The sequence below is a fragment of the Manis pentadactyla genome, chromosome 3, assembly GCF_030020395.1.
Source record: "Manis pentadactyla isolate mManPen7 chromosome 3, mManPen7.hap1, whole genome shotgun sequence".
NCBI lineage: Eukaryota > Metazoa > Chordata > Mammalia > Pholidota > Manidae > Manis > Manis pentadactyla.
This window is the reverse complement of record NC_080021.1, coordinates 168,889,178-168,902,299: the sequence shown is the minus strand read 5'-3', so window position 1 is coordinate 168,902,299 and position 13,122 is coordinate 168,889,178. Positions and strand designations below refer to the sequence as shown.

General features: G+C 34.8%; 2 protein-coding genes across 5 annotated transcripts in view; one reads left to right on the top strand and one right to left on the bottom strand.

Annotated features, from left to right (window-relative positions):
* Positions 1–6,838, top strand: part of PSIP1 (PC4 and SRSF1 interacting protein 1) — a 46,447-nt gene extending 39,609 nt beyond the window's left edge. Inside the window, exons 16-17 of one of the 2 annotated variants that reach the window (XM_036926651.2) lie at positions 5,457–5,548; positions 6,167–6,838. In XM_036926651.2, the coding sequence (XP_036782546.1) occupies positions 5,457–5,548; positions 6,167–6,270 (196 nt within the window). In that variant the 3' untranslated portion in view covers positions 6,271–6,838. Of the gene's footprint in view, positions 1–311; positions 1,777–5,456; positions 5,549–6,166 lie in introns of those variants that run through there. The other variant, XM_036926652.2, reaches the window with a different exon arrangement.
* SNAPC3 (small nuclear RNA activating complex polypeptide 3) overlaps positions 4,590–13,122 on the bottom strand; it is a 53,204-nt gene continuing 44,671 nt past the window's right edge. Inside the window, exons 4-9 of one of the 3 annotated variants that reach the window (XM_036926658.2) lie at positions 12,939–13,043; positions 10,984–11,133; positions 10,433–10,515; positions 8,987–9,151; positions 6,506–6,613; positions 4,590–5,311 (exon numbers count right to left, since the gene is read on the bottom strand). In XM_036926658.2, coding sequence (XP_036782553.2) covers positions 5,164–5,311; positions 6,506–6,613; positions 8,987–9,151; positions 10,433–10,515; positions 10,984–11,133; positions 12,939–13,043 — 759 coding nt within the window. In that variant the 3' untranslated portion in view covers positions 4,590–5,163. Of the gene's footprint in view, positions 5,312–6,505; positions 6,614–8,986; positions 9,152–10,432; positions 10,516–10,978; positions 11,134–12,938; positions 13,044–13,122 lie in introns of all 3 variants that reach the window. The other 2 variants (XM_036926659.2, XM_036926660.2) reach the window with 2 other exon arrangements.

Here is a 13,122-nt window from a genome sequence, read left to right as displayed (position 1 = left end):
AATCTTGTCGTCTGTGTGTATGTTGGTATCACAGATAAAAACATTTTCATGTTCTTTAAAGAGAACTCATACTTTAAAGCTGGAAATGATGGGATGGGCCTGGGCCATAAGCTTCCCTGAGTTATTTTGCTTGTTCTGCTTAATACTTTGGGAAGAAAATTACAACATGGTAAAATAAATTTAACAACAAAAATCGTTTGTTGATTTTAAAGACATAATGCACAGATTTCATGTCTGTCTTTTTCTACTCCTAAGGGAAAAAAAAGCCCCTGATCCCGGTTGTGACACCTTTGTTTCCCCCTTTCCTTTAGGCCATCCAGTGAAGAGAGAGAGACTGAAATATCTCTGAAGGATTCTACACTAGATAACTAGGTTGACATACCTGGAATATAAAGAACATTTGAGAAGTTTGTAATGGTTTTCACTTGAAAATACTTAGATTGCAGAAAGTTTTACATTTTTATAAGCTTAGGTTTTGATGTTTAAAACTTGTTTTGAGGGAGAAGTAATCCCTTTATCTTTGTTTAAATATTGCTAATTGTACTTGTGCAGTATTAACAGCTACATTATACAGTAAATGTGAGGGAAAATCCACTTAAGAAATGTTAAACTGCTTTTCCAGACATTGGTTGTAGAATATTTCCAATTAGTGTGTGTGTATGTTAATGTGTAATTGATAGTAGAAAAGTTACATTTTTAAAATTGCTACTTGTATAAATCTTTCCTCTATTCCCAGATACTGTGGGTTTTGTGCAGTTTTTACAAATCTTGGATTTATCAGACTGTCTTTTCACTGTGTGGGTTTTGTAGAAGTCATGCATTTTTATGATAGATAAAATGTTACTTCTATACAACTACTCTCTCCTTTTATCAAGTTAATTTTAATCTCAGTCTACATTGTGCTACATTATCCTGCTGCTTTGTAACGTGTGGTCTGTATACCTTTTTGTATGACTAGATAATCCAATGTGAACTGACAATTCTACAAGATAGAAAACTCATGTTAACTTTTGATGGTAATTTAGTTTTTTTGGCTGGGAATTAAGTGAAGTCATAATTTTCCTGCAGAGAGCAGAATGGGGTATAATAGAGGAATGAATCTGGCTTTAGGATTCAACCACCCAAGATCTTTTGCAGGCACTAGTAGTTGAAACTGAAAACTAAAAGATAAAAGTTTATTTTCAAGAAATGTCTCAAATTTCTGAATGTTTCTAAAGTCATGTTCATTAAGGAAGTCATTAAGTATTTTTTTAATTGGAAAAAAATTCATAATGCTTATAAGGAAACCAACTCATTTGAAAACATGGCTGGGGAATTTTTATTCCTGTATCATACATGTGATAGGACTACAAAAAGTGAAAATGTTGCTCTGAGGCAGGAGACCAAATAAAGGAGTACTTTGACGGTCTGTGTATACAAGTATATGGACTAAATCAGGGTGAACCAAGGTTAACACAAAATTTAAGAATAACTTAACAGATAGCATTTTTGGAATATTAGGTCAGTTGGTGGTTAAAACACTTGTGATGTTAACTCTGAATATGGGGAAAAATAGCTTAATACCAGTGTTTGCATGTGACATGCATTGTATGTTTTGACCTCTCAGATAATTGTTTTCATCTACAGATGAAAAGTGTGAATAACTTCAATAATAGTTTTGCTTTTGAGAAGTCTTTGAATGGGAACTAAGACCCACTGTTTTCTATTACATTATATCTGGTACTGAGTACAATTTAAATTTGGGCAGATTTATTCTAGTTAAGCCATAAGTGTCAACATGTAAACTTGTTTTGATTAAAGGATTTTTCTATCAAACTCTTATTAGTAAGTTACTTCTTTGCTATTGATCAAAGTGTGTTGGAGTTCTCAATTTGCTTCCAAGGGAATGATTTCTTAGTTGGTCATAGACACTGTTGTTTGGGGAGACAGGGAAACTAAAACATATTCTCAAAATGATAAAAATAAAGAGAATATTATTTTTTGTTCACCCTTTTTTTCTGGGACACAACAGATCTATGTAGTTTTACCAAGACACCATAGAATTTTTTTTATTTCTGTTGATATATGGCAGCATTCTGAAAATTGGTCTGCTTATATGGGCTGATCTCACTCTCACCAGTTGATTGATTTAATGTTTAAACACAGTTGCCTTCTCTTTTAACCCTCAAGGAATTTTCTCTTTTGTCATAGATTGATGCATGCATAACCACCACTCAGAACACTTGAGAAGTCAAATAATTGTCCAGAACTTTCAGGAGCATTGGCTCACTTTAAATTGTGTATTTGTCAGAACTCCACAGCTGTGAACAAGTTAGAGTTCAAATGAGAACTAGCCCAAAAAAAAGAAAAGAAAAGAAAAGAAAACCGTATCTTTTTAAGTGTATAAACATCTATTTTGTGTTGCTTTTCAAACCATTGGATAACATTTAAAAGAGTAATGCATGACCCAACAGAATCAACTGTTAATTTTCTCAGCTGCTTTGGAAAAATTTCAGATTTACCACCTAACTGGAGAACTTGAATGGGACTTTATATGTGTAAAGAGCTTGACTGGCATACCTTAAGCCTTGTAATTGCTATTATATCTTACAGTTTCAAAAAGTAGGATGATAGTTTTACTCAGTTTTTGCTGATGCACTGACTGTAGTGTACCTGTATACACTTACTTACCTGGTTGAAGATGTCAGGTCAGGGTGAGAGGGTGTCATCTAATCCTATACAAGAGCAAAAGTCTTTTTATCAGTCACTGAGGGCTTCACTAACTTACTTTGTTCCATTGGCCAGAGAGGATGATGTGCAAATCCACAACTACACCTTAAGAAATGAAAAGGCTGCTATATAGGCAGAAATGTGCTTATTTTTGTGCTGTGTAATTCTCTCACTTTAAAGTTGAAAGACATTGCATGATTGGGAGAAAGGGTCAGATTATCCTTTAAGGAACTGGAGCCTGAAAAAAGAGGTTGATGGAAATTGGTATCTTTTAGATAGTGATTTTGTAACATCCACTTCACACGTCAAAACCAAACTCTTTTTTTAACTACCGCAGAGAATGTTGATTAGTAAGCTAATGACAGTATTTTTGTATGTTTTTTCTTCTTTAGGATATTATATGTAATGTAATAATCATGATGTGTTTAATAGTGAATTTTGAAGCTTTATGCTTGATTCAAGATACCTTTCATGCCTATTTCAAAGCTAGAAGTTTCTTTTGACTTGAACTTAGTGGGAGACCTCTGTATAACTAACAGACATTACACTGGGAAATTCTGGAAGTAACCTGATTAGCCTTTCCTCTCTAGATTTCTCCAGGAAATAATAATAGAAAGAGCCTCTGTAACTAACCTTAGTGAACAAGTTAAACAAGTTAACTTTAAGAACCAGCAGAGTAATATTCTCAATAAATGGTAAAACAAGAATTCCAGTAGCAATAATGTTACAAATGGCTTTCTTCTTTGTCTAGTAAAATGAATAGATTGGCACTACATGTCTACATGTGGACTAGTGCTTTTGCTTTGACAATTCATTTTTCTGAAACTGTGAAATGATACAAATTGTTAAGAGTAAACAAACCCTTGCATACTAGTGTAAGGCCTATAAAGAATTCATTTTTTGAACTGTGGAGCTTTTAGGAACTGCATAAATCTATGAGTTTCAAACTGTTCAATTTAGTAACATTGGAAATGTGAACGTAAAAATTTAGGCAATAATAATAAAAACCTAGGTCTAGTCATGGCAGGACCTCTTACTTCTTTATACTTATCTGCTGGTGTATTAAAGTGACCAGTGAACGAGAACACTGCTAGACATACCAGAAACAGGTGCTTGTCCTCTACACACCGATCGACTACAGATATGTGGCATTAAAGTCCATAAAACATCTGTCAGCCTTTTAAACACGTAGGCTTACAGGCTTCATCAGTTTTTGATTTACATGGTAAATATCTATTCTTAGCCATCCATGTAATGTGGAATTCAGCTGAATTTAAATAAAACCTAGAAGAGAGAAAGCGAAATTTATGTATGACACATTTAAAATGAACTACTACACAGCATTCTTGAAAGTCTTAAATTTTCCACCAAAAAAGAACTCCAGAAAACAGTTCAATATAATAGTTAAAATTTTCTCTGATGATCTAGACCTTGGGATTTATCAAAGTTGCTCTTTGGCCCAGAATGAGAGAATAACTAGGATTATATAGCAAGGGGGCCAGAAGAACGGAAGAGTTGGCTGGGCCAGGAAACTATTGTGTTTCTTTATGCATGTAGAGTACAGGATATTATTGCCCAAGAATAAGTGAGCCATAGCTAGCAATCAACAGCCTCTTGATTTCTTTCCCGTTTCAGTGGTCATACTAAATGAAATCTACCATTAAAAAAAATCCTAAATATTAAATTAGCATTCTAAATTCAAAGCATATGTGATTCAGAGAAAATTCTTGTCAAGAAATGAAGCTTCAATTTAAATGTTACTTCTGTGAAGGTACAAGTATATACTTAAGACCTTTTATATTCATCATTCATGTAGTGAGTCTAAAATGTTTAGTGTGCTTGGTTTCTATCAAAACAAAACATTACAAAAGAGCCCACTGTAAAGTTACATAATAGCTATTAATATTGTATTTATTAAATAATATTTTAATTTCTCCCTCATTTTTATTAGATATTTAAAGGGTCTTTACCTTGGAAGCCTCATGTTACAGGGTATAGCTTACATTCTTCAAAGAATTTTCAAAATACTTCCATTTGATATATCATTAACTGAATTTTGCTAATGACAAATTAGCAAAACAGTCTGGACACAGAATGAATAGGGCAGGCCACAGACTGGGAGAAAATCAATACATGTATCTGACAAAGGATTTACATTCAAAATACATAAAGCACTCCTACAACTTTGTAAGATAAGCAACTCACTTAAAAATGGACAAAGAACACTAAATAAAAAGTAGGAATAAGTACTAAAATAATTTAATTATGTTCCTAAATATTTAAATACAAGTTACTTTATAAAAAAATGTGATTGGAACTTTTGCATGGGGTGTGGGAGAACATGGTTTTAGTTGACTGCTACGGGTGGATCCTGTTCCTCAGTGGCAGTATGTCTTGGAAATAAAAGTAACCATCTAATAAGAGAGTTATTTCAAAAGGGTATACTTTTTGTTACTAATTAAAGGTTCCAGGATCAACATAAGGATAAGCAAGGAATTCCCCCAGTTTGTTGCCTTCTGAATCATAGTGGAGCATTCGGAAGCAAACATCACAAAAAAAACATGGGTCCTCTGGTGCAAAACTGTCATTGTTTGTCACCCATCTGTAATTAAGAAAAAAAATTACAATATTATCAAGTTTAACATAAGTTGTGACTTGTAGTAGTATGTACACAACATTCTCATTATTGCCTTCTTCTATCTTATAATACATTATAATCCTTTATATAATTTTATATACATATATAGATACAGACATATCACTATCAATACTCTGCAAGGCAAAATGGCAACGAACAGAAACACTGCAGAATGCTGTTTCTCTGAAAGACTACTTAAAGGTAAGTGGAGAAAAATACAAATCCATACATGAAAGCATCATACATTTTGCTGTGACATACCTGTCCTCCCCAAATAAATGTTATTATGAACATCATTTTCTTCAAATAGGCCATCTTAAAAAAATTGTACATTAAGATGCTATAAGGCCTGATAAACTTATGCTTAATTTATCTAGCTAAATTAGTACTGTTTAATTTGAAAATTCCAGTTGTTTTACCTAGAACTTAGGATAAAATATTACAGCATGTTCACAAATGGGAATATGGGCAATGTTATTCAACTGAAACATTGTTTTTTGGCCCAAGATATTACTGGTCAACAGTAAGATGAAAATGCTATTTTTCAGTCTTACCTGAATTTTGCTTCTCAAGGAATGTTTTTAATATTCCCTGATTTCCATTTTAGATCTGATTACTGTTATACTTTTCCTATTGATTATTTACAAAAGCAAATTGTTGGGGGGAACCCAAAATATAAATTAATAAATTGTTCCCTTTCCCTCTGAATGATCTTTTCACTCTGATTCATAATTAAACACTCTAAATGTACAGAACACATAAAACAAAAATCCAGTAAAACCACATTTTGACATGAGATGCTGTTATTTTTTCATCAAGGAGAAGCTGAGGATGAAGCTGATTTTGTAAACTGCAGAGAAGCAGCAGAAAGAACATGGCTCCCTGATGACATTGAGCATCGAATCAACCAAAATGAAGTCTGACCTAACCCTGGACTTGTGCTATTAGAATTAGAATTAATTTCCTTATTGTTTAAAAACATTTGTAACCTACTAAACTTATCTGCAGTACTTCCCTACTAGATAAAACCCTTTATATTATTTATACTCCAAAGTATAAGTCATTGGATTCAAAACAGAAAAGAACTCAACTACCAAAAATCCAAAGTCCTTGACTGTTGGAAATTAATTTGCTCAAGGAAAAATAGGTATCACTTACCTGGCTGTGTACATTTTACAAACAAAACATTTTCTGGTCCATAGCCAATGCTTCTTGATAAGAAGGGGATAAAGTGTCCTATCCAAGCAATCATCATGATGCACAAGCCTTTTTTGTACATGAGAAAATAAGTGAAGATATTAAAGAGCAAATTCCTGTGATCTGTAAATAATAAAATTTATCAGCACTATTAATACAGTAGGTATATTTTTCTATTTTTTGCTTATGAAAGATTGAGGTATAAACTGACTCGTTAAACCAAGTCTGACCAAACTGTTCCACAAAACAACTTTCTCCAAAAGAGCATTTTGGATTAAATGATGTTTTCTCTGCTGTGAAGTGTCCCAAATCCCTCCATTGGTAATATGTTCTGCAACTCTAAGAGGAAGTTAAATGCAGCACTTGAATGTATTCTGTCGGAGAAGCTACTACTAAACCTAGGAGCAACTGGCTATGTATTACAACATGGCTCTTGTTCATTGTCCCATTTACTAAATCCAAATAAATGACTCCTGGCATTATGTGAACTAGCAGGACTTTAGTTTTAGGTCTCAATACTAAGAAATTCTAAGTGCAAGTCAATCTCTGTATCTACTATGCCACTAATTGAGTGGGTTTGGGTTAAAATCCCATAACCTTACTGGAGCTCACATGCTTCACCTGAAAAATGAAAGGATGCACAAGGGTATTCTAAGGGTCCCTGATGATTCTAAAATTTGATTCTTGTTTTTTAGTTAAAAGGTAGCAATATATCAATGTCAGAAAATGATAATAAATGTTTAACAGTTTACCAGTTATTAAACTATGGAATGGCATTGCATAATTAAATCCACCTGTAAAATAAAAAATGACCTGTAGTCTTAAGTATGTTAAAATTCCTTAGGAAAGGCCTCCATTGCAAATGCTTAATAAGTGTAATTTTTCCCCCCACATGACCTTGTTTAAAGAATGACACTGTACAGCAATATGCCTACACAGAAGAAATGTAAGGAAACCAGGACCATCAGAGAAACTTCATTGTCTTGCATTTTATGCTTATTCTGAGGCACGTTCTCTTTCATTTATTTCAGTGGAAAAGCAGGCAGAACAGCTTATGTAAAATTTAAAGAACACATCATCAAATTAAAATACATAATTTTAAGATACAAATTTGTGAGGTTTGAGCTCTCCTGGCTCTCGCTTCAGCTGTTCTTCCATAGGGACAACTGTTTTCCATTCTTAACTTTTAAAAAACTTAGCTCCTCAACATCCCTCTACAGAACTATAAGTGGCTAAATAGATATTTAATGTTTAAATTATGTTACTATTACTTCAACCTAAACTACACGATTTGACTACAGGTTTCTTTTATCGTGTAGTGCTTTGTTTTCTAGCTCCTAATTCTCTCGTGTTTGCATGTACTTAGGTTTTGGTGCACCTGTCACAAATTCAGTCCTGTTTTCTGACGAGCAGTAAATGCACTCTCCCTACAGGTGACATGCCGGTGGGAGGCTTACTAGTTCCAGACGTGCTTTCTAACTTCTCAGTCCTGTTCCAGTCTCTGGACTAAGCTCTTCTCTATGTCTGTTCCACAGCCGTAATTCTGGGATTTCCTTTCCCATCACTCTGGGGGTGTCTTATCTTCTTATCTATGTCCTTTTATGTCTTATCTATTCTGCTTTGCATCCCATGTTTACCTCTTTCAAAGTTTACACATTGTGGTACATACTTCCCCTAGTAGATTGCTGAGAATGAATGCATGGGACATATATTTTGAGAGAATGGTCACTATGATCCAAATAAGCAGGGACCTTTTAAAAGCATCAGTTCGTATTATTGGTATAATAAAAATGTGGCTACACTGCTCCACACACACACAAAAAAAACACTTAAAAATGCTCTCTCAGGAGAAGTCAAAACAGGGATAGAGCAGTGCTTACTCCCACATACTGGTCCTTCATAGACATTTCCCAATAAGGAAATGAAGGGTCTTATTCATGAGGAAGAGAGATACCAGCTATACAAAATTTATACCTAATCCCCAGCTCTCATCTGAGACTGTTAGTCCTCCCCACTTTGTCTCACAGCAGTAAGACTTCCTATTTATCAAATATTAGAATTACTCTTCCCTAATTCCCTTTTTTCTCCTTCAAATTTTGGGTAAAGATAAACCTAGATAATGCTAAGCAAAGGCCTATTAAGATTTGCAAAGTGGATAACTACACTCTGAATAATAGCTGTCTAACACACAAATGAAGAAAATTTTAAAACTTTACACTTTTTAATCCTCTAGTAAACAGTAAAATATTTCTCATTCATGCAAATGGAGGCAGAGTTGGTCATCGCATGGAAAGCAAACACTTAACTGTTGCTGCTCCCAAGCCAAGCTGCAGAGGTGATTACTTTTATCCCTCTTATTTAAAAATAAACAAAAACTACCTGTGCTTTTATACTGTGAAATAAAGAAAAGGAAAATAAGAACAAACATGTGCTGTCACTTACCTTATGTCTGTAATGACAACAACATGTTCACAGTCTCCCTGGTGACAGTATAAGTACGGAAAACCCAGTTTAATACACAAGTCATTGAAGGTGAAATCTTCCATTTTAGCAGTCTGAAACTTTCCATAGCCTCTATCATGGGACTCGGACCACTCGATGATAGTTCTGAGGGAGGAAAAAGGCAAGGATGTATCACTGCTCCAAAAAAAACTAAAAATGACAAAATGGTTTTTGACTGCAGTATTTCACAAATCCTAACTCAGTTAACTAGACAGTTGCTACCTTAAGATGAAAATCATAGTGGTTGTTACATGCTAGAATTAAGAACTCTTAAATTCTTCCTCATCCATTAGCACAGCAGTTTTGCGGTTCCTAAGACCCCCTCCACCCACAGGGGTTCATGGAGTCAAAGTTACCTTAAAGATAATCCTAAAATTCCATTGCCCTTTTCAACTCTTAGATTCTCTAAATGACCAGTTCTCTTGAGGTTACATGGTGTGTTATCACTTCACATGAATGGGAAATGTATAACAACACCTATCTTCTCATTATTTTATTTTAGTTTGGAAAAGTTATTTTTCACAATTTTATTAATGTTAACATGGGATTATTTAAATTAGTTCATATTTAAAATACTTCTTAGTTTCAATTTCTTGGTTTCAATATTTGGTAAATATTGATAGCTACAACCCATATAAAGGCTCTTCAGAGTCCTCCATTATAATATAAAAAAGTGCTGAGACCAATAATTTTGAGAACTGCTACATTAAGAGTACTGATACAGGTGGTTATAATGAATTTGTATAAACACTCAGAAAAAATATTCTAACACTCTAGTTGCTTGGACACTGAAAATATAAGCATGGTCTAATGAACATGATCTTAGATACAGACTTCTCATGTTCTCTACCTTAAAGCAAACTTATACATACATATATATATATATATATGCATATATCCATTCACTGAGAGCAAATAACATTACACACTGGACAAGCAGAAAAATAGTGAAAAATAGTGAAAGATTTAATTTACTGCTATCATCTAAATACAAATTATTTAAACTGGAACTTAATTTTTTTACAAGCATCTAATGCTCAATACAAGATTTATTATAATTTCTAAAACATAATATATTTAGAAAATTACTCTAGACAGTGGGCGAAGACCTTGAAATGGTTAATTTATGTCTTTGGTAGAGTAATTTTCTGCCAAAATCCCATGGGTATAATTGGAGTAAAAATTTTGATTAACATACGAGTACCTAGGCCAACCACATGAAATAACTGAAAATATTTAGAAAGTGAGAGATAATTTTTGACCCCCAAATAAACAACACTAATAATTCCTTGACAAACATCCTTAAAGGTTAATAATAGGATTTGTAGAGATACCAACTAAGAACTAGAAATGGAAAACCTTTGAGAAGATTTTTGGAAACTGTACCTGCTCAAATCTCTGCACTCAGGGTATCTTTTATCATTGTAAAATGTTCCTTCAAAATAAAAGAAGGCTGATTTGTATAGGTCCTACAAAAGAACAGATGGTATTGAAAGTCACTATTAACAATTATGAGATTGCTCTTAAGTATTAGATCTCAGGTGGACTCCAGCCTTTGCTGGGGGCAGTTAGGACAGACTGAAACTCACAGAGTTTGGAAGAGGACAGAGTGAACAGCAAAATCAAATGCTGCACTGGGATCACGCTGTATTAACCTGAAGAGGCCAGTTGGTTAGACACTAAGGTGGTCACTATGACCCACCCTAGAAGAGTATACACAGAATGGCTGAGAAATGAATGGGAGGTGGAGATCAAAACTGAGTATAGTCTAGTCTTTAAAAAAGTCTTGGTGATAAAGAAAAGGGAAGAGGTAGGCTTGATGGAATGGCACAAAGGAAGAAAGCATATACTAGAACATTTATGAGCCTGCTAGGGACATCAGTACTCCCTTATTTTAATTTCCTCTTGTTTTATTGGGGTAAAAAAGATCACCTTACTTTGCTGATGTGCTCAGGGGCTTGGTCAGGAGTACTGCTGAATTCCCCACCAATCTGGAGGTCACTGACACAGCAAATTGAATCCCTCAGTTCTGTGAGCTTCTGACTGCCCAGTACCAGCACTGTCTGGTATGGTTTGTGTTCTTTGTGCTAAAAGTCAAACAGTAAATAAATATGTGTTCACTCAGAGACAAAGCAAACTATAAATCCTGTCACGACCAGATCTCAATTAAGTTACTGTTTTTCATAATTTACATTATCCTCATAACTAGTATTCTGTGTTTTCTTAGATTCTGGCAACCATTAGTTATAGGTGCAAACTAATGGCCAAAATTGTTCACATCTCCCTGTGATCCAGAGCCCATACTCTGAAACTACATCCTTTATCTAACTCTCACACAACAAACCAGTATTTCCCTTGTCCTAAATCAAGCCAGGGTCAGGTACCAGACAACCAGGTAGTCCCTATACTCCAGAGCCCACAGAAATTACTCAAACCAGCCAATCCTAAGCTGTACCCTGTCCCACCTTGCCTTTCCTAAAAGCCCACTAAAGGCTGTGGCCTATGTCTTCTGCTTACTGCTCCTTTCTGCCTCCTCACTAATACTTGTGCTCCCACTGTGGGAAGGCACAGTGTGGTACATACCTCCTCTGAGGAAATACATGTAATAACAATCTTTCAGTGGCACTGGCCTCTACTTTTGTCAGCTCCATAAATTAAAATCCCATGGGTACAACTGAGACCCTTGGTGCTAGGGTCTTACCTCAATTCCTATGTTGGAATCCTAATGCCCAATGTGATGGGGTTAGGAGGTGTGGCCTGTGGGGATAATTAGGTCAAGAGGATGTAGCCTGCATGAAGAGAATTGGCGCTGTTATGAAAGATCCCTTGGAGCTCCCTAGGCCCTTTGCCATGTGAGAGGTCTGCACCTAAGAAGAGGGTCGTCACCTGACCAGGCTGGCACCCTAATCTTGGACTTTGAAGCCTCCAGAACTGTGAGAAATAGATCTCGTTGTTTATAAGCCAACCAGTCTATGGTATTTTGTTACAGCAGCCAGAGCAGACCAAGATACTTGGCAAAAGAATTCTCATTTAAGCTAAAGCTTTTTAACCAAGATGCCACTAAAATAACACTGGCTTGAAGAGCCTTTGGAATATAATTCCATGTAACAGCACAACCTTTGAAAATTTCCCAAAAGTTAGTTACCTCACCGATGTCAAGCAATCTCCTCTACCCTCACGTTATAAACTGAAAGGTGCAGTTTTATTGGTTTTGTTTTGTTCACTAACTTGAGATCTTAATCAAACAAGGTAATTAGTACTAACTATATCCCAGATACTTCAAAGTCTATTTATTCACAAGTAAAATTTATGTTTAGTAGTATTTCAATTAAGCCTTTTCAAAGTTTATGACACATCTATTTGGGGAATTAAGAGTACACATGCTTTGGCCTGGGATAGTTATTTTTGTTAGAGACTCCTAAGGAATTCCTTGGTATCTACATCCCGTTCACATTCTGCATTTTCATCAAAGAGCTGTTTTTAGTTAGTTCAACAACTGCCCAAGTATTCTGAATTGATGAACAAAGGTCACCCCACTCCTTCCCCAGCCACCTGTTCTGGAAAAAAAAAACTCAAGAATTTTTATACTTAGAGTCATTGTAGATTTATATACAGTTGTTCACAGCACAGCAATCATGTACATATTCTAATGGTATAACTATAATCCTACTAATCAAGGGATTATTTTAAATTTGACCTTACTTATAATAATCCTTATTAAAACAAAGAATCCAAGAATATAATGTCAGATAATATAATGTCAGGATGTCAGATAAGACAGCATATGCTTGAATTCATTTTGAACCCTGAGAAATGTGACTCTTCAAATAATTATACCCTTTGACTAAAGTCACTCATATCTGTAAAATCCAAAAGATTTTACACTACTGACCTTGTGAAATATAACAGGGTACAAGATATTCACAGAAAGGATAAGCTCCCCTTCTTCAATCATGTCTGCTGGATTTTCAGGCTTCTTCCCTATGGCATGTGACTCCTGAAGGAGGAAAATGAATTAGTAAGAGATCTTAAAACTGGACACTGCCTCAGATAAGCAGCAGGGTTAAATGGCAGGG